Source organism: Salmo salar, chromosome ssa25 (assembly GCF_905237065.1).
Source record: "Salmo salar chromosome ssa25, Ssal_v3.1, whole genome shotgun sequence".
NCBI classification, from domain to species: Eukaryota; Metazoa; Chordata; class Actinopteri; order Salmoniformes; family Salmonidae; genus Salmo; species Salmo salar.
In genome coordinates this window covers 29,789,033-29,808,467 of record NC_059466.1, presented here as the reverse complement: position 1 = coordinate 29,808,467, position 19,435 = coordinate 29,789,033, and the positions used below count along the sequence as shown (strand labels likewise).

Below are 19,435 nucleotides of genomic sequence, written 5' to 3'. Positions count from 1 at the left end.
CTCTCACTGCTATTCCACGGAAAATCTGTACGCAGTGGGCTCTCCAGCCTTGTTCCTGCAGCTACCCAGTGCTTACTTTGGGAAACCAAGTGAAATCTGTTCAGGAACATTGATAGTAACATGTTTTCGCAACTATAAGCTTATGCATGTGCTCTAATATGCATATGGATGTTCTGAATGAATCATCCCCTTAGAAAGCGCTGTCCATTTTGTTTACGCCGTTTCAACCTGCCGTTGAACTTCTTTCTTCAAATTGATCATCACAGTGAGGTCAGTTTTAAAAGTATAATGGACTGTTTTGATAGTGTTTGTGATTTTCGATTGTATTTGCACTGTACTTAAGTGACTACAAATGCAGTTATGCATGTAATGCATGCACCTGTCTCGGGAACAGGGGCATGATTTTATTTTTTTTACAAAAAATAAAACGTCATCTGTGCACTTAAATAGCAACTGGAGGACGCTTTTCCCGAGGTTCATTTTCATGCCAGCCATGTAGGCTATACTCCTGTTGTAAAGTGAAGCATTGTGCTTAATATTAAGAAAGTTGATAAATAAATATAGTAAGCTGATGGGATGCTCCTCTTTTTAATAGAGGCCATGAAAACTGTTTTTTTATCAAGCAAATCCATAGCCTATAGAAATGTTGCGCATGAAGTGTTTGATTAGATTTTCAAATACATTTAGAGTGCCTATTACCAGGCAGTTAGCAAGTTTGGTAGGCTTCTAATGACCATCAGCAGCATCAGAGCTTGGAGAAGCCTAATTACCATGACTAAATGGTCACGTAGAATTTGACTGCCGTCATGACTCGTGACTGCCGGTGTGGCGCTCATACGGTCACTGTAACAGCCCTAGTTGTGAGTTGAGTATGAGAGAGCAGAGCCGATAGCGATAATATATCACCTCCCATACACCTGCTCTCTGGAGCCACTTAGAGTTAACACACACTCTCTCTTTGTCTCACTCTCTCCCCCTCCCTCGGTCTCTGTCTTTTCATCTTACTCGTCCAGTGTTGTAGTGCAGCTGTGGAGAGATGGAACACACTTCATCTCAACAGCCTAGCCAGGTGTTAGTTAGTGTAAAGGGTACAGAGAGCCCATCCAGCCTTAACCAGCTCTGCTCTGCCCGCCCCTCTGGGTGGCACTAGCACACTGGCATCTGGAGAACCTGGTCATTAGTGCCACCCTAACACACAGAGTTGGGCCAAGCAGTACTTCTGGAGACAGCAGGGCTGGATCCCTTCCTATAGTCATAAAAAGCTTCCTCTCCTTGTCTCTCTTCCTTCATCTGAACTGTAAAATGTTCTAGATTTGATTGAATCTCAAAGTGCAAATTATAGTCAAAAGGTTCCAGAGACTGTGTGTGTGTGTGGACACATTTTACTATACTTGTGAGTACCAGAAGTCCTCACCAGAAAAGTAAACCAACTAAAATTCAAAGAAGTGAGGACATTTTGCCGGTCCTGACTTGTAAAAAGGCTATTTTAAGTTTAGGGAAAATACAATTTTTAATGGGAATCAATTGTTGGTCCCCAAAAAGTCCTAACAACTATAGTAAGACAAAGCTGTGTGTGTGTTCTCTAGGGTGTGAAGGGCAAGGTAGGCTGCAGGTGGTTCTACCCACAGGTTTCTCATGCTCTGGTCATCAATCAGACACCGTCTGCCCACGGGCACCTGCCATTTCTCTGCTTCTGTCTCCCTCACACACACGCTCAAACACACCTACCTGTGAAATCGTTTTTTTTTGTTGTTTTTTTTGGTCTGTTAATAAATGTATCCCCAGGTCTTCTACGCTTCTGGATTTCACACTTGTGAAATAGGGAATGAAATTGTTGTTCGCTGCCCAGCATGACTGTATGATATGTGTTGTCTCCCTCCAGGTCCAGCTCCAGTCCAGACCAGTCGTAAGTCAGCGGTGGACCGCCGGCCCGTGGACCAGGGGGGAATGGGGGGGCTGGTCCTCGGTGATCTCCAGTCCATGGCTAGAGAGGAGGGGGAGGGCATGGAGACCTCCGAGACAGAGTCCCTGTCATCCACATATCTACCCTCACTGGAGCAACTACTCACCTCCCCAGACCCCAAACAGGGTACGTGTGTATACATGCATATCTCCAAAGGCTACGGAGGTGTTGGATTGATTCCCACAATGGATACTTTTGTTTTACATACTGTGAACTGTGTCTTCGAATACAACTGTCTGCTAAAGGACCATTTTCTTTGTGTGATTGGTTGCAGAGCCGTTTGTGTGGCAGGTGGAGCCGACTAAAGAGGAGTTGAATCAGAAGTTGACCACAGCTACACGCAGTATGGACCACATGAACAGTCTACTGCATGAGACCGAGGCTACCAACGCTGTTCTGATGGAACAGGTCAATGTATGTACAAACACACAGTACTGATGAAACAAATATGCTCTCTTTCACAGACTCTCTCCCACTTAGTGGCAATTTTAAAATGTAAATCTTGGTAGGGCAAAAGAAAAATAATGTGGGATGCATGCCAGCAAAGCCACTACACAACACTAAACAATACATTAATTGCACTATAACGGTAATAAACGGTGCCCACAAACTTAGGGCCTACATAAAGCTGTCCCAACAGCAGAGTCCCAACAGCAGTGCCATGAATCATGATGACGTCCGTGATCTTCAGGTCGTAGCTCTAGAAAGGAGGCCCACGTTCCGAATTTACAATTCCGAGTTGAATGAAAGTTCAAAACGTATTTTCCCAGTCGTAGCTCATTTTTCCCGAGTTCCCAGTTGTCTTGAACTCAGATTTTGCAGTTCTGTGTTAAGTTGCTTTGAGCGCGGCACATCATGCTTCATTGACAGCATGGCTGATGTTGAATGTTTATCATTTTAAACATGGAAAAAATACCCTTAATCTTATACTTTGGACCACACAGCCACTCCACTGAATAGCAGGCTAATGATTGATTTGCAATGCTTGCAGTTAGCCACTGATTCCTTCCAAACCACTCATTGTTGAATTTGCGATTTCCAACTTGTTGTGTAATCTCTATGTCCTATGGCCGATGAGCACTGATACGTTTTATCTAAAATTTCTCTTCATTATTGATCTTCACATGACAAGGATTAAAAAGGATTTGCCAGTAGATTGTGGACTTGATTCATGATGATGACTGCTAGCTAAGACTTTGAAATTAAGATGTTGACATGATCAGGGCAATCAACGCTACTGTAGATATAATGTGATTTGACGTCATTTTATCTGTGGCCAATGACCTTGATCCTTCTCGGATGGACACTTCTAATGTAACTCTATGGCAGCACCCAATTTTCTAGTTCTACTTAGCGGTGACGTAGTGTCCCCATGAGTGACAGAACACTGAGCCAATCACTGCTCAAATACGGCTCAATACGTATTTTCTGCTGGCTTGCACCACCACCACAGAAAGCACTGAGCTAGGCTGAAACACCTGTATTTGGAGCTGCTTTACTCAAAACAAAAAAGAGACCATGTTTGTATGCGGCTTTATTAACTCAACGATATATATATATGTATATTTTAACATTGTTTGCAAACTGATATGTGACACATATTAATGCCAAAATAATATGCAAAACATTGTTCCTAAAAATGTGGGGCTCAAAACAGGTGGTGCTCTGCCCCACCTGCCCTGAATGACGGGTCGCCACTGCTTACATATACAGTGCTCACACATTCATACTTGTTTCTTTGTGTACTTGTTCGTTCTTCTGTAGCTGTTGAAGTCTGAAGTGCGTCGTCTGGAACGTAACCATGAGAGAGAGAAGAGTGTAGCCAACCTGGAGTATCTGAAGAATGTCCTTTTACAGTTCATCTTCCTGCAGTCAGGCAGCGAGAGACAGGCTCTACTCCCCGTCATACACACCATGTTACAACTCAGCCCTGAGGAGAAGAATAAACTGGCTGCTATCGCAATGGGTGGGTACACACACACTGTAAACAAACAAACACACTATATATATATATATATATATATCACACACACACACACGCCCATTGATTTCTCAGTGTTAGTAGTAAGGTCAGTGAAATTGCAGAGATATCGTCAACATTCTATGTAGGTCAACACTGGAATGTACAGTTGAAGTCGGAAGTTTACATACACTTAGGTTGGAATCATTTAAAACTTGTTTTTCAACCACTCCACACATTTCTTGTTAACAAACTATCGTTTTGGCAAGTCGGTTAGGACATCTACTTTGTGCATGACACAAGTAATTTTTCCAACAAATGATTTACAGACAGATTATTTCACTTATTCACTGTATCACAATTCCAGTGGGTTAGAAGTTTACATGCGCTAAGTTGACTGTGCCTTTAAACAGCTTGGAAAATTCCAGAAAATTATGTCATGGCTTTAGAAGCTTCTGATAGGCTAATTAACATAATTTGAGTCAATTGGAGGTGTACCTGTGGATGTATTTCAAGGCCTACCTTCAAACTCAGTGCCTCTTTGCATGACATCATGGGAAAATCTAAAGAAATCAGCCAAGACCTAAAAAAAAAATTGTAGACAAGTCTGGTTCATCTTTGGGAGCAAACGCCTGAAGGTACCACGTTCATCTGTGCAAACAATAGTACGCAAGTATAAACACCATGGGACCACGCAGCCGTCATACCACTCAGGAAGGAGACGTGTTCTGTCTCCTAGAGATGAACGTACTTTGGTGCGAAAAGTGCAAATCAATCCCAGAACAACAGCAAAGGACCTTGTGAAGATGCTGGAGAAAACTGATACAAAAGTATATATCCACAGTAAAACGAGTCCTATATCGACATAACCTGAAAGGCCACACAGCAAGGAAGAAGCCACTGCTCCAAAACCGCCATAAAAAAGCCAGACAGACTACAAAGATCATACTTTTTGTAGAAATGTCCTCTGGTCTGATGAAACAAAAATAGAACTGTTTGGCCATAATGACCATTGTTATGTTTGGAGGAAAAATGGGGAGGTTTGCAAGCCGAAGAACACCATCCCAACCGTGAAGCATGGGGGGGGCAGCATCATGTTGTGGGGGTGCTTTGCTGCAGGAGGGACTGGCGCACTTCACAAAATAGATGGCATCATGAAGAAGGAGGATGAAGGAAGATTAGGTGGATATATTGAAGCAACATCTGAAGACATCAGTCAGGAAGTTAAAGCTTGGTTGCAAATGGTTCTTCCAAATCGACAATGACCCCAAGCATACTTCCAAAGTTGTGGCAAATGGATTAAGGACAACAAAGTCAAGTTATTGGAGTGGTCATCACAAAGCCCTGACCTCAATCCTATAGAAAATTTGTGGGCAGAACTGAAAAAGCTTGTGCGAGCAAGGAGGACTACACACCTGACTCAGTTACACCAGCTCTGTCAGGAAGAATGGGCCAAAATTCACCCAAATTATTGTGCAAGCTTGTGGAAGGCTACCCGAAACGTTTGACCCAAGTTAAACAATTTGAAGGCAATGCTACAAAATACTAATTGAGTGTATGTAAACTTCTAATCCACTGGGAATGTCATGAAAGAAAAAAAAGCTGAAATAAATCATTCTCTCTGTTATTATTCTGACATTTCACATTCTTAATATAAAGTTGTGATCCTAACTGACCTAAGACAGGACATTTTTACTGGGATTAAATGTCAGGATTTGTGAAAAACTGAGTTCAGATGTATTTGGCTAAGGTGTATGTAAACTTCCGACTTCAACTGTATACTAAATACTGTGTTGATACTGCAGTGTCCTCCCTGTATTCTAACCCGGTCTCTTTCTGCTGCAGGTGAGGAGGAGGAGGTGGGAGGAGCTAGAGGCTCAGGATGGACCTCCTACCTACACAGTTGGTCAGGCATCAGATGAACACACACATCAACCAATGTCCTCTTTCTACCTGCCTTCACTTTCATCTGGTCCATATGTCTGATCAACTGAGTTATTAAAAAGTCTTAATATATTGATGATCATCCATCTACTTGAAAAAAGCCAGTAGTCAGCAATGCAAGCCAGTCCTCTTTTTTTTTTTGCTGATGGTATGTTACTGAACCATTCATGGTGGGTTAATTCACCAATACCTCAGTCATTACTGGGATTATTTTTATAAAATAGATTTTGTTGCTTGTAACAATCAAATCCAAGCAACACTTAAGTATAACAACAATTCATGAAGTGAACTATGACTGTTGTTACAGATTTGACCATCTGTTTTCATTGCTCACTCATTATAGGTCTGATACAGGGCAACAGGAAGCCTAGCAGTTAAAAGGCGCTGTATGGTCAATCCGACATCTACATTTGCCATGCAGCATTTATGGTGATATGGCCTCTGCAGAAGTCAGGGCATTCATTCTTCTTGTGCTTCGTGGAGCAGCAGAGCTGTTGTGAAGGAAGTTGTCAATGAAGTGAGTTTGTGTTTATACAGGACCTACCGTCAACCAATTATGACAATGCGGAGCTATACGGAGCCCTCCACATTGTTAATACATTTGGGAGGCGCACGGAAATGTAGTACGAGCTGTTTGGCCTTTTCATGCCTCCGGAGGCTCCGCAATTGCGTCACACCCTACATATGGAGCCTTTGGATCAAGCACAAATTTGCTTTAAGAGTGTTGGGCCAGTAACCAAAAGGTCGGTGGTTCGAATCCCCGAGCCGACTAGGTGAAGAATCTGTTGAGTTATTAAAGGCACTTAATTCGAATTGCTCCTGTAAGTCGCTCTGGATATAAGTGTCTGCTAAATGATAAACACATATGTGATGAATTGACAATATTCTCATGTTCAAATTCACACCTATTTAATTTATTTTGATGTATCAATATATTAGATACCAAAGGATGGTCTGGTAGTATGTAGGTACATAATCTGCAATTGGGAACAACTTAAATATATGTAAATATACACTGAGTGTACAAAACATTAAGAACACCTTCCTAATATTTAGTTAGACCATTTTTTGCCCTCAGAACAGCCTCAATTCGTAGGGGCATGGACTCTAAAAGGGATGCTGGTCCATGTTGACTCTAATGCTTCACACAGTTGTGTCAAGTTGGCTGGATGTCCTTTGGGTAGTGGACCATTCTTGATACACACGGCAAACTTGAGTCTGAAAAATAACAGCAGCGTTGCAGTTCTTGACACACTCAAACCGGTGCGCCTGGCACCTACTACAATAACCCGTTCAAAAGCTCTTAAATATTTTGTCTTGCCCATTCACCCTCTGAATGGCACACATACACAATCCATGTCTCAAGGCTTAAAAATCCTTCTTTAACATGTCTCTTCCCCTTCATCTACACTGATTGAAGTGGATTTAACAAGTGACATCAATAAGAGATCATAGCTTTCACCTAGATTCACCTGGTCAGTCTGTCATGGAAAGAGCAGGTTTTCCCAATGTTTTGTACTCTGTCTATATAGTAATTACTATGTATTTACTGTGTTTTTACAATGTGGGGCTGTGTCTTTTCCAACTTAACCAAACATGCAGAAATGGTTTTGGATATCAGTGGTTGGGTAAAATACCAGTCTCTGCTTTGCTCTGTAGTCATATGGGAGTGCTTTATATCTGAAATTGCACCCTATTTCCCATATATTGGGAATAAGGGGGCAAATCTGAACTGGCACATCTCTTACCCAGGGTTATATGCTAATGTCATTGTTCTGTATCATTCCTAAGGCAGCTGCTTCTGCTTCTTATTAACAAATGAGGGAAGATTGGGGGGACCAGTAATACATGGGAATAACTGAATGTACATTTAATGAATCATTAGGGAAAGTATTGCGTTAATGATGAACATTTTATTTTAAGAGATTTATTAGGCTATAGCCTAATATTTAAAAATGGTTACTGATTTTTGTAGTACACTGGTGAGGGTTTCCAGTCCTCACAGTTTGGTTGAAGTTGATGTCATGTAGTATTCTGGGTAAGAAGTGTTTTACAAAAGGACAAATAAGTCAAAATATAAGCTTACGTTTTAGACCTACCATTTTATGAAGAGGAGACCTGCAATAAGGAGCCTAACCACAATCCGTATTATTTAACTGTGAATACACACGTCAATTTAAATAAATATTTACTGTGTTAAAGATTTTAGTTCATTAAATAAAGTGATCTGGAGTGAAAATGTCCATTATAACACACACTCATTATGTATCCTCTGTATTTCTAAGGGATAGCCTAGAGAAAGACCTTCCAGATGTTTTCCTCTTTTCTCATTCGGGAAATACTTCCTTTTAAGGAAATATATTCCCAATTACATGACGTAAGCACAATGAGCACTAGTAGGCTATGTATTTCAAAGTTATAGGCTACATTAGTGTCTATTTTATGGTTGAATTTCATGTTTTGTTAATTTGATCGAACGATTATTATAACATAAAATAGGCTACACTTTCGAGGATTCCCCAATGGCACACAGGAATGATAACTTTAGAGCTCCAATTCCTGTGAAATAGTTTGCCAAATATAATGTATTGTTTTACTGAAGGTGCTTCTGTGGAAACCGGTGCTGCCCGGGAAGATTTCATCGCGCCATGTTTAGCGGGAAAATATGTTGGAAATAGACCTAAACAGCGCAATGAAATAAGAACAGTTAGTACATGAGGGTTGACGGTTTCCATGAAATGTATTTCTAGGTAGGATATTAACCCCCTGATATGCATCTGTCTCGTCGGTATTACAGTAAAGGCTAGCCTACTGTGGTCCCAACATGGATGACTTGACTAAAATGTGAAGTTCCCGAGAGGGCGGGTCTAGTCCGGTTAAATTACATTTTAGCGCAGTAGCCAGACTGTACACAGAAAGAGAGAGAAACAGGCGAGACTCATTCGCCATTACAAAGAAAGTATCTCTTGTTAACAGTAGTATATCTAAAATACATCCCCTCGAGACCCAAACATCTGGGGGAAAAGGGCCGGTGGAGACGAAACCCCTGCAGTCCAGAAGATGTTGGGGGTGGTAGAAGAAATGACCAACGGCAACGGGTGAGCACTGGACAGAAAATAACTGTATGATGGACCAAATCTGCTTCTATAAAGAGTTTGTAGACTATCATTCGCCGTCTGTTGACTCTTGACAAACGAAATTGCAGCCTGTTGCATTCAATGACCTGGATCAGCGCTGTCTGCGAGTCGCGCACAGAAGAGTTGATGCAGTGTAGGGTGTGACCACTGGTTAAGTAATGTAACAATCACAACGCGGCCTACTTTCGTTTATAGAGTTTATAGGATAGCCTACTGAACAACATGGAGTAATCATGATCAATCTGGTTAGGCCTATTCACAATGAGATATGAACAAACGTATTGTATTTGCTGCTCAGCAGGGGGCTACTTTGCTGACATTTAAAGCCAGAATTAGATTTTACAGTTGTAGACCTACTTGTTGCAAACTTCGGATGATATGTTACGAATTGCAACAATTTGTGGATGTCCATCATACATTTTGTATGATATGTACGAATTGCAATTCATACAATATGTTAATAATTGCAATTAGTACAATATTTTAGGGAATTTGCTAAACGTAGGATATGTTACGAATTCCAATTTGTTGTCACGAACTCGAGCTAGGAGGCTAATGTTAACTAGGGTAGGTGTTAAGGTTAGGTTAAAGGCTTAGGAGAAGGCTCAGCTAACATGCTAAGTAGTTGCAAAGTAGCAAAAACATTGTAAGTAGTTGCTAATTAGCTAAAGTTTACAGTGATGACATTCGATAACGCAACCTTTGGGTTGCTAGACGTTCACGTTATACGCCCACCCAGTCACCCCGACCAACCACCATACTTTCATTTTTGCTATAAGTAACCATCTGTCATATGTAACCATACCTAATGTAACATATCATACTCATTTGAGTGTCCCGGATTTACATTTACTATGTTACGTCTACTATATGAGACTAGACTGAAGTAGCCTAGGGCTGGGACCATTTGACACCTTGTTGTGGTCATTAGGACAAAAGTGTTTAGGCAGCCCAATTCTGATATTTTTTCACTAATAGTTTTTTTTTGTCAATCAGATCTGATGTGAAAAGAGCTGATGTGATTGGTCAAAAGACCAAATAGTGGGAAAATGTAAATGCAGCCATAAAGGTCCAGACCTAAGTCCATAGTATACTGACATACAGTACAGGGCAGGAGCTGCATATCCATGCTGTCCAGGTTTGACTCAGTGAATATGATGATGCTATCTCCCTCCATCCAGTTGTTAGTGGTTACTGTACTTCCATTCTGCCCCGTTTCAGCAGATCCACTTCCTGGCTTGTTAATTACCCCCCACCCCACTCTCGTGTGTGTGTGTTACTTTATTTAGATCCAGGGATCACTGCTCCTATCAGGAAGGACAACGTTTTATCCTGTACTCGTTCACCGGGCCACATTCACCCAACATACGTACAACAGGCTCTATGATGCATTTTGTCTCCACTACACTGTCTGCCCCCACAAACAAACATTCACACTCACACTCCGTATATAACTTCCTGTCCTGAGCTGCTGTTGGGGGGGAAGAGGTCATGATGTAGAGAGCGGATGTCTCTCTAGTCTCCTGAGTCTCTCTCTCTGTCTTTCAGTGCTCCGCCCTGACTAGGAATGAGCTCTGTGGGAACAATGGACATAAGAGCTACTGTCAGTCAGATAGCTTATGTAGCTGTCACACATATTTGTACATTTACACATTTGGTATACCTTGTTTTTTCCTGGAATTGGGCATATTTGTACTTTCCCTGCCCAATTTATTAGGAGTTTTGACCTTTTAATATAGTAGAATTTCTGTCCAGAGCCTGAATAAACTAGGGCCATAGTAGTATGGCAAGTCTTATCAGATTCTGGCTTTAGACTGAATCATGTCTGTTTACACAATCAAGGCTTACCAGGCAGGTTCCCAGTCTCTGTCTTGCATTGGAATGGCATATAATATTATTAGTCACAAGTTTCTAGCATGACATTGAGACAATTGTATGAAATATTTCTGGAGCTAATGTAACTATTTAGGTCTCAGGCAAGGTTACTCATCGCATTAACGATGGTTTACCAAACTGTTACATTTGCACTTACTTGGCTGACTCCCACATTTCAGTCTCCTATTCAGTCTGTGGGTTCATGTGTATATCACCCTCTGGTGGTCACAGTAGACAACAGCAATGGTGAAATGACTTGAGAGGAGCAGTGGCTCTGCTTCCCAAATGTCTGTGTGGTCTCAGTGTGGTATTGTGAGGGATCCAACACAAACCTATTCCTGGTATCTTCCTGTGACACACACAATAAACAAAGACAATATTTTGTAATGCACACAGCCCACTCCCTCCCTAGCCCTGACCCTACTCTAGCCCTGACTATGGCTGCAGTGATACATACAGCCAGCTCTCTCCACCCTTATCCCTGTCCTCAATCACTGAACAGACTGCACCCTATGATTCAGTCAGCCACCAACACTCAGCCACACACACATGCATGCATACACACACACACACAAATTCACATGCTCCATCATCACGCCAACCACAGGCAGGCCTTCCAGGCAGCCAAATAGGAAGTGATGTGGGTGAGCAGAACGTGAGATAGCAACAGACACAGTAGAAGAAGACACAGTAGGGACACAGCAGTGACAACAACAACAGCAGCAACCTCAGAGCAGCCTAACAAAATACTTTGGTAAGACATTCATATTTTGTTATTTTTCTGTTTCTTCTACATGCAGCCTACACAATCTGCAGTATCAGATCTTCAGATCTTTATTGTTGAATAAAGTATTAGTGAGTTTGTAGCTCAGTAGCCCACTCTTCATCTTAGTTATGTTAATTCAATTCAAAAAAATATTTCCAACCAGATGGCTGCAAATCTGAGGGCAGCGTTGGTCTATAAGACTGCAGTACCTGTGATATCCAAAAAGTGGCAGTATCTTTGTGTTTTGGTGAATTTGGACATTCATTTACTTGGCTTTCCTTCTCTCACTGATACCACTCTTGTTTGTCTTGGGAAATCTATGCAGAAATCACGTGTTGTTCCATAGAAAGAATAAGTTCTATCAACCAAGTAAATCTTACGGACAGTTGATCACAGTACTCAAATGTGTCAGTGTTGCAGTCAGTCAGTTAGAAAGTGGCTGGCGGCCTACACCCCAGCTCTACCCTCTAAACTAGGACTGGAATGCAGTGGCTACAAAGGCAGCATTAAGAGGACCCTAAGGGGAGGTGTGTGTGTGTGTGTGTGTGTGTGTGTAGTGAGTGTCTTTCAGCAAGTCATCACATTCCTGCTGAACATGCTTCATTTTCGTACTCAGCTGATATCCCTATAGCCTCTGGCCTCTCAGGATACTAAAGAGATTCTCACTAACTGTGAATGTTATTTTGGGTATTAGCCTACTCGCTAATAACGATCATAAGACACACTTTTATTATGATCAAATTACAGCAATCATCTCCACCATCACGTCTTCACCCCACAGGTTAGATATTTTATAGTGAGCCTGTTGCAGCTAGTTTGTCATATAAATGTAAATGTAGTGTGTGTGTGTGTGTGTGTGTGTGTGTGTGTGTGTGTGTGTGTCTGCTGGGTGTGTTGACTCTGGAGACACCCATGTGTCACGTCGGTTGAAAGGAGAGGACCCAGGTGCAGCGTGGTGAGCGTACATATTCTTTTTATTAGAAAAGACGCCGAACAAAACAAGAAACACTACCCAACAAACCGTGAAGCTAAAGGCTATGTGCCATAAAGAAAGTCAACTTCCCACACCACAAGGAGGGAAAAGGGCTACCTAAGTATGGTTCCCAATCAGAGACAACGATAGACAGCTGTCCCTGATTGAGAACCATACCCGGCCAAAACATAGAAAATAAAGAACATAGAAAAAGGAACATAGAATGCCCACCCTAGTCACACCCTGGCCTACCCAAAATAGAGAATAAAAAACCTCTATGGCCAGGGCGTGACACCATGTCCTAAAGATAGAACTATCTCTCTCTTTACACGCACACATGCACACACTCACACACTTTCCTCTCTCATTGTATTAGCCAATAACATTCTCTGAGCAAGAGGAACAATATCAAATTAAAACATTTAGTCATAATGTGCTGAAGGCAGACTCACAAATCACATCAACACTGAGTAAAAGGAAAGTATACCACTATGGCATTTCAATATTCATTTTGGACAGTTGTGTTTTCCCTGTGTGGGTCATTGTTTAGTTGCTGTAGACCCATACCGTCAAATGTTTTAGCCTTTCTAGTAGTCTGCTACACCAGGACCTGCCTGTGTCTCTGGTCCTCTGTGTAGAACTCTCTTTGCTCCTCTCTCTGTGTTTGTTTGTGACAACTCTTTATTTGCTGATGTTACAGGTCGTGGATGGCTCTCTTACCCTAATGCAAGTGTTTGATTGGGTTGTTCTCATGTTGGTGTAGAGATAGACATTGGTCTGATATGGGTGGGGTTAGGGACTGTGATATTAGCTGCAGTAACATGAATGGACACACACACACACACACACTAAAGTCCCAAACAGGAAGAGGAAAAGGTGTTATTGTGGGGTCAGAGCAGCCATCACTCTGTCACCACACCATAGTGACCATGTAAACTCTGAACTCTTCGGGCAAGGCTCTGGCCGTGTGTGTGTGTGTTTGCCCTGTGTGAAGAGTTCAGTGTAGTGTGCTATGAGGGTGTGAATACAGAGGAAGCTGAATACACAGTACACACACAGGTTGGATTGGTTCATTACTTGGGGCTCCAATGGCGCTGTTTGGTATCCTGAGGAAATCTGAGAAGATGAGAAGTTCTATTATGTAATAGTCCTTAGGAATACATCTATAGTGTCAGTTTAGTTCACCTCTGCTGATATTTATTAGTATTTACTACAGATCCCAGGTCTGTGAAGGGGCCACTGACTGTTTATGCTTTTATCAATTAACTGAACAATGGGCAGGAAACACACTGCCCTCTTCTATCACAGAGACCTCTCTCTTAGGCAGACTGATGCAGAGACAGAGAGAGACTGGGGACAGAGCGAGAGACTACAGGAAGATAGAGAGGCTGCACTGTAGACAACTTATCAACAACATATCAATATCAACTAACCGTCATGTTGGATTGATCAGTGGAAGGGATCTCTCAAGAAAATGTGAGTTTCTATTGGACAAGTTCAGTTAGGTCCCTCCCCGTTTTGTTCAGTTTAAGAAACGTTTTGCAACGGAATCGGCGTAATGAATACGCACCTGCCTTAAGGCTGAGAATGTGGGCGGAGCGAGGAGCTGATAGGTGTGTTGGATCAGAGCCACACCCCTGATAGGTCATTCCTCTAGATGTGTGCCTGGAGGTGTGTGTTTGTCAGAGATAGAGGGAGTGTGGAATGTAGTAGCCGGCTGTTCCAGGAGAGCGAGGGGACTGTTCTGCCAAGGGCTTCCCAGGTGTGAGCTGCTGTTCTGGGCTTGGAAAGGAGACTGGTGGGGGTCAGTGCTGGTTGTCGGCCTGTCAAGCTTTGGAACTTACTGATCACACACACAAGGAGGATTACTGACTGTGAGTTTGTATCCGTGCGCCGGTGGACGGACGGAGGGAGGGAGGGAGGGAGGGAAGGAAGGAAGGAAGGCGGGATGAACTCTCTGCGGCTGAAGGAGTTGTCTAACTCAGACCTGTACAGACGCAGACAGGAGCGACCTGACAGCTATGGAAGCATAGCTAGTAACAGCCTCAGGTGAGACTCCTCTCTCTCGCTCTGATTTCCCTCTATTTGACCAGACTGCAGAGCAAACAGGCAGCAGGTCAGCAAAGTGTACTGTAGTGGGGGATGGTTAGGGTTAATACTTGGGTACATTTGACAAGTCACCATCTGTTGGTGTCCTTTGTGTTGTAGAGAGGCAGAGAACCTGGTGTGTGTGGCCTGTGAGTATGACTGAGGTGAAGCCTGTGTATGTTAGCCTCAAAGATATCCGAGAGTGTAAGACTCTTGTCTCTAGAATGTAGGCTCACTTTTTGTGAACAGTCCCATCGCTAGTCAGGCTGTTGAATAAACTTACTTTACCTGTCGTCCACTGATTTTGGCCATATGTACGAGGTACACAGACAAAATATCCACAGAGTAGTGTTTTTAACCTAACTTTCAGTACACTGGTCTGTATGTCGGTTTGTATTTACAATGCTGACGTAATTCGCATGCGACTTGGACAATAAGTCAACAATGGCCGAGTTTAACCGAAGCACAGTCCAAAGGCTGTCCCACGCAATCAGCTGGCAGATTTCACAAACACTTCCAGCTGATTGCGAGGGAACACGCTTTGGTCGACAACTTTTGGTTACATTCAGCTATTGTTCACATATTGTTAATCACGTGAAATGCATCAGGAGATGAAAAAAACAAGCAACAAAACTTACCGGCGCTGTAAAAAGTTGGGTAAACAACACTTTCCTGTGGTTACCCTATATCTTCACTTCCTACCGCCAGATCCCAGGCCTGTGAAGGGGCCACTCTACATATTCTGTCTTATAGAGACTATTGCGTCTTTTTTACAGCAACTTATTTCAGACTGATGTTCATGGAGTAACCATGGTAACGGTCTGATGTTTAGACAACGTGTATGTAATCTTTGGTTATGGGTTGTGTGCGGATCCTGTCTGAGGGGGGTTTAGAACGGCAACACAAAGAGTTTCTATTGGACAAATTCAGGTAAGTCCCTCCCCGTATTGTTTCGTTTGCTCTGTGCTTCTTTTTGGTTCCTAGAGTTAACGGTTTCCATTGCAAACCATTTTGCAACAGATAAAACGTTTTGCAATGGAATCAGACTAATGAATACACCCTTGTCCTCACTGTTCCAACAATACCTACCGATAGTACCGATGGGCATGAGGAGGCATGTTGAAAGGGCAAAAGAGGCTGTTTTTAAAACAAGGTACCAACTTTGGAATACAACATCCCCATTCTCTCTATCAATCTCTTCCTGCTCTCTTTCTCTCTCTCTCTCTTTCTCTCCAGCCTTCTACCTTCCCATAGAGCGGCAGGTAGCCTAGGGGTTAGTGTTGGGCCAGTAACCAAAAGGTCACTGGTTCAAATACTTGCGCCGACAAGGCGAAAAAACTGTCGATCTGCCCTTGAGCAAGGCACTTAACCATAATTTGGTCCAGGGGCACAATACTACTATGGCTGACCCTGTAAAAAAACACATTTCACTGCACCTATGTGACAATAACACTTTTTTTCCTCTCCTTCTGTCTCTCTACCCCCCCCCCCCCCCCCCTTCTTTGCCCCTGATCCTGCTGTGGTTAGAGGTTTGCATTTCTCCCAAGGGTCAGACATGTGTCATATCACAAACACACACACCAGCCTTCACTGCTAAATATGATGTACTGAAGTGCTTGGTCAGCAGAACTGAGCTAGTAACAGAACATGAGGTCACCTGGTCTCTCTGCTATGACATCATTGGTTGTAGTGGTGTGTCCCTGCTATGTGTCCTTCACATATGACCCACAAACACGCGGTTCACGTCCCAGGCTGCCACACATCCTCCCAAACCCTCCCTCCTCCTTTCGCTCAGCCCTCAGCAGGAAATGGAACACTGAAATTATGCCAGTAGGGCAGAGGGGCAGGGCTGAGGTTTTATGGACGTTGGGAACAAAAGCAAAACAGGGAGGTTCATGTGTGAGATACAGTACACTTTGCACAAAAATAACTAACATGTCTAAAAAGACCACCTACATTATACTTTCTTCCACTTTTCTGTGCAGTTGGTTTGAGGTGCACAGCCACAGGTTTTCCCCTTGTTGTGTAGCATGTAATGCCAATACAGCCTTTATATTTCTCCGTTAGGGGAGAGTGGGGTAAGTTGAGCCGCACTCGTTTCTAGGAAACCATCCACCAAATTAATAATTTCACCAACTATTTATAAAGAGGTCATCATTTCACGGACTAAGTTGAGCTAATGGCAAGTTGAGCAAATGTGTTTTCTTCCCAGGTGTAATGCAAGGAATTATCGCTGAGATATGAGGTAACAACAGGGCCTGGCCTAAGTTAAGTGTTTCAAAAAGCACAAAGTGTTTGTTAGGCGTTAAGCTTGTGTTAAAAGATGCTTTAAAATGTATTAAAGACAAAAAAGCAATTATGTTGAATTGTGTTTGGGAAATAAAGATAGAAAAAAGGTAGTGGTAATATTTACACTTGAAGTTAGAAGTTTACATACACCTTAGCCAAATACATTTAAACTCAGTTTTTCACAATTCCTGACATTTAATCCTAGTAAAAAGTCCCTGTCTTAGGTCAGTTAGGATCACCAGTTTATTTTAAGAATGTGAAATGTCAGAATAATAGTAGAGAGAATGATTTATTTCAGCTTTTATTTCTTTCATCACATTCCCAGTGGGTCAGAAGTTTGCATGCAATCAATTAGTATTTGGTGGCATTGCCTTTAAATTGTTTTACTTCGGTCAAACGTTTCGGGTAGCCTTCCACAAGCTTCTCACAATAAGTTGGGTGAATTTTGGCCCATTCCTCCTGACAGAGCTGGTGTAACTGAGTCAGGTGTGTAGGCCTCCTTGCTCGCACACGCTTTTTCAGTTCTGCCCACAAATGTTCTATAGGATTGAGGTCAGGGCTTTGTGATGGCCACTCCAATACCTTTACTTTGTTGTCCTTTAGCCATTTTGCCACAACTTTGGAAGTATGCTTGGGGTCATTGTCCATTTGGAAGACCCATTTGCGACCAAGCTTTAACTTCCTGACTGATGTCTTGAGATGTTGCTTCAATATATCCACCTAATTTTCCTCCCTCATGATGCCATCTATTTTGTGAAGTGCACCAGTCCCTTCTGCAGCAAAGCACCCCCACAACATGATGCTGCCACCCCTGTGCTTCACAGTTGGGATGGTGTTCTTTGGCTTGCAAGCCTCCTCCTTTATCCTCCAAACATAATGATGGTCATTATGACCAAACAGTCCTATTTTTGTTTTGTCAGATCAGAGGACATTTTTCCAAAAAGTACGATCTTTGTCCCCATGTGCAGTTGCAAACCGTAGTCTGGCTTTTTTATGGCGGTTTTGGAGCAGTGTATTCTTCCTTGCTGAGCGGCCTTTCAGATTATGTTGATATAGGACTCATTTTACTGTGGATATAGATACTTTTGTACCTGTTTACTCAAGTATCTTCACAAGGTCCTTTGCTGTTGTTCTGGGATTGATTTGCACTTCTCGCACCAAAGTACGTTCATCTCTAGGAGACAGAATGCGTCTCCTTCCTGAGCGGTATGACGGCTGCGTGGTCCCATGGTGTTTATACTTGCGTACTATTGTTTGTACAGATGAACGTGGTACCTTCAGGCGTTTGTAAATTGCTCCCAAGGATGAACCAGACTTGTGGAGGTCTTGGCTGATTTCTTTAGATTTTCCCATGATGTCAAGCAGAGAGGCACTGAGTTTGAAGGTAGGCCTTGAAATACATCCACAGGTACACCTCCAACTGACTCAAATGATGTCAATTAGCCTATCAGAAGCTTGTGAAGTCATGACATAGCTTGGAAAATTCCAGAAAATTGTTTAAAGGCACAGTCAACTTAGTGTATGTAAACTTCTGACCCACTGGAATTGTGATACAGTGAAATAATCTGTCTGTAAAAAATTGTTGGAAAAATGACTTGTGTCATGCACAAAGTAGATGTCCTAACCGACTTGCCAAAACTATAGTTAGTTAACAAGACATCTGTGGAGTGGTTGAAAAACAAGTTTTAATGACTCTAACCTAAGTGTATGTAAACTTCCGACTTCAACTGTAATTCAGTACAGAAATATGTAGGCGGCTTAACGTACCCCATATCCGGGGTAAGCTGTGCCAAGAGACCACTTTTTTTGTTGTTGGACAAGCTGTGTTTTTAGAACAGTAATGTTTACATGAATTGTGATTATTTCTATGGATACACTACATCCTGAACTATCTGTAGATATCTTTGTTAGAAAGAATACTATATTTCTCTTGATGAAATGATGCTGAATGTAAAAAAAATGTTGCTCAACTTACCCCACTCTCCCCTACCATGGCTACTGTTGACACAGCCAGGGGAAGAGAGGGGTTTGTTTGGTTATCATTGTCCTTAGTGCTAGCAGCCTTAGCCTGTAGCTCCAGTCTCATCTGTGTAGGGAGCCCTCGCTGAGACATAACCGCCTCAGCTTTGTCTAGGATACATACCTATCAAACTCAACGTTCGCCTCTGGCAGAGAGGGCAAAGTACACAGTTACAGTTGTGTTACAGTATGGCTATCACAACTAAACAATAACTTTGGTTTTAGAAATAATTATCCTGGAAGATTCTTAGAGGATTCCTGGGGAGCCGGGTTTGTAAGGTGGCCTGGGCCGACTGGGGAGAGATTTGGAGTTTATAGGGGGCCTTGGGAGATCTGTGGCTGGGGTAGTTTGGGATGGCCTGGTGTTGCCAGGGAGTGTGTTTGAAGGTATGGCATAACCCTGTCTCTGGCCCTGACTCAG

At 42.5% G+C, this 19,435-nt stretch overlaps 2 protein-coding genes and 1 long non-coding RNA gene across 9 annotated transcripts in view; 2 read left to right on the top strand and 1 right to left on the bottom strand.

Moving 5' to 3' along the window:
• LOC106586531 (GRIP and coiled-coil domain-containing protein 2) overlaps window positions 1-8,128 on the top strand; it is a 30,105-nt gene extending 21,977 nt beyond the window's left edge. For 3 of the 4 annotated variants that reach the window (XM_014173932.2, XM_014173931.2, XM_045707695.1), the window contains 4 exons: window positions 1,883-2,089; window positions 2,238-2,377; window positions 3,728-3,929; window positions 5,769-8,128. In XM_014173932.2, coding sequence (XP_014029407.2) covers window positions 1,883-2,089; window positions 2,238-2,377; window positions 3,728-3,929; window positions 5,769-5,845 — 626 coding nt within the window. In that variant the 3' untranslated portion in view covers window positions 5,846-8,128. Of the gene's footprint in view, window positions 1-1,882; window positions 2,090-2,237; window positions 2,378-3,727; window positions 3,932-5,768 lie in introns of all 4 variants that reach the window. The other variant, XM_045707694.1, reaches the window with a different exon arrangement.
• A 387-nt stretch (window positions 8,129-8,515) lies between these two features.
• The window catches only part of LOC106586532 (LIM and senescent cell antigen-like-containing domain protein 1), a 43,282-nt gene continuing 32,362 nt past the window's right edge, over window positions 8,516-19,435 (top strand). Inside the window, exon 1 of one of the 4 annotated variants that reach the window (XM_014173937.2) lies at window positions 8,516-8,965. In XM_014173937.2, the coding sequence (XP_014029412.1) occupies window positions 8,928-8,965 (38 nt within the window). In that variant the 5' untranslated portion in view covers window positions 8,516-8,927. Of the gene's footprint in view, window positions 8,966-11,560; window positions 11,634-14,267; window positions 14,668-15,270; window positions 15,637-19,435 lie in introns of those variants that run through there. The other 3 variants (XM_014173938.2, XM_014173936.2, XM_045707696.1) reach the window with 3 other exon arrangements.
• Window positions 10,464-15,532, bottom strand: LOC106586533 (uncharacterized). The gene is made up of 3 exons (XR_001324213.2): window positions 15,345-15,532; window positions 11,037-11,228; window positions 10,464-10,578 (listed from the first exon to the last, which is right to left on the bottom strand). It is a non-coding gene; the product is annotated as an uncharacterized lncRNA (long non-coding RNA).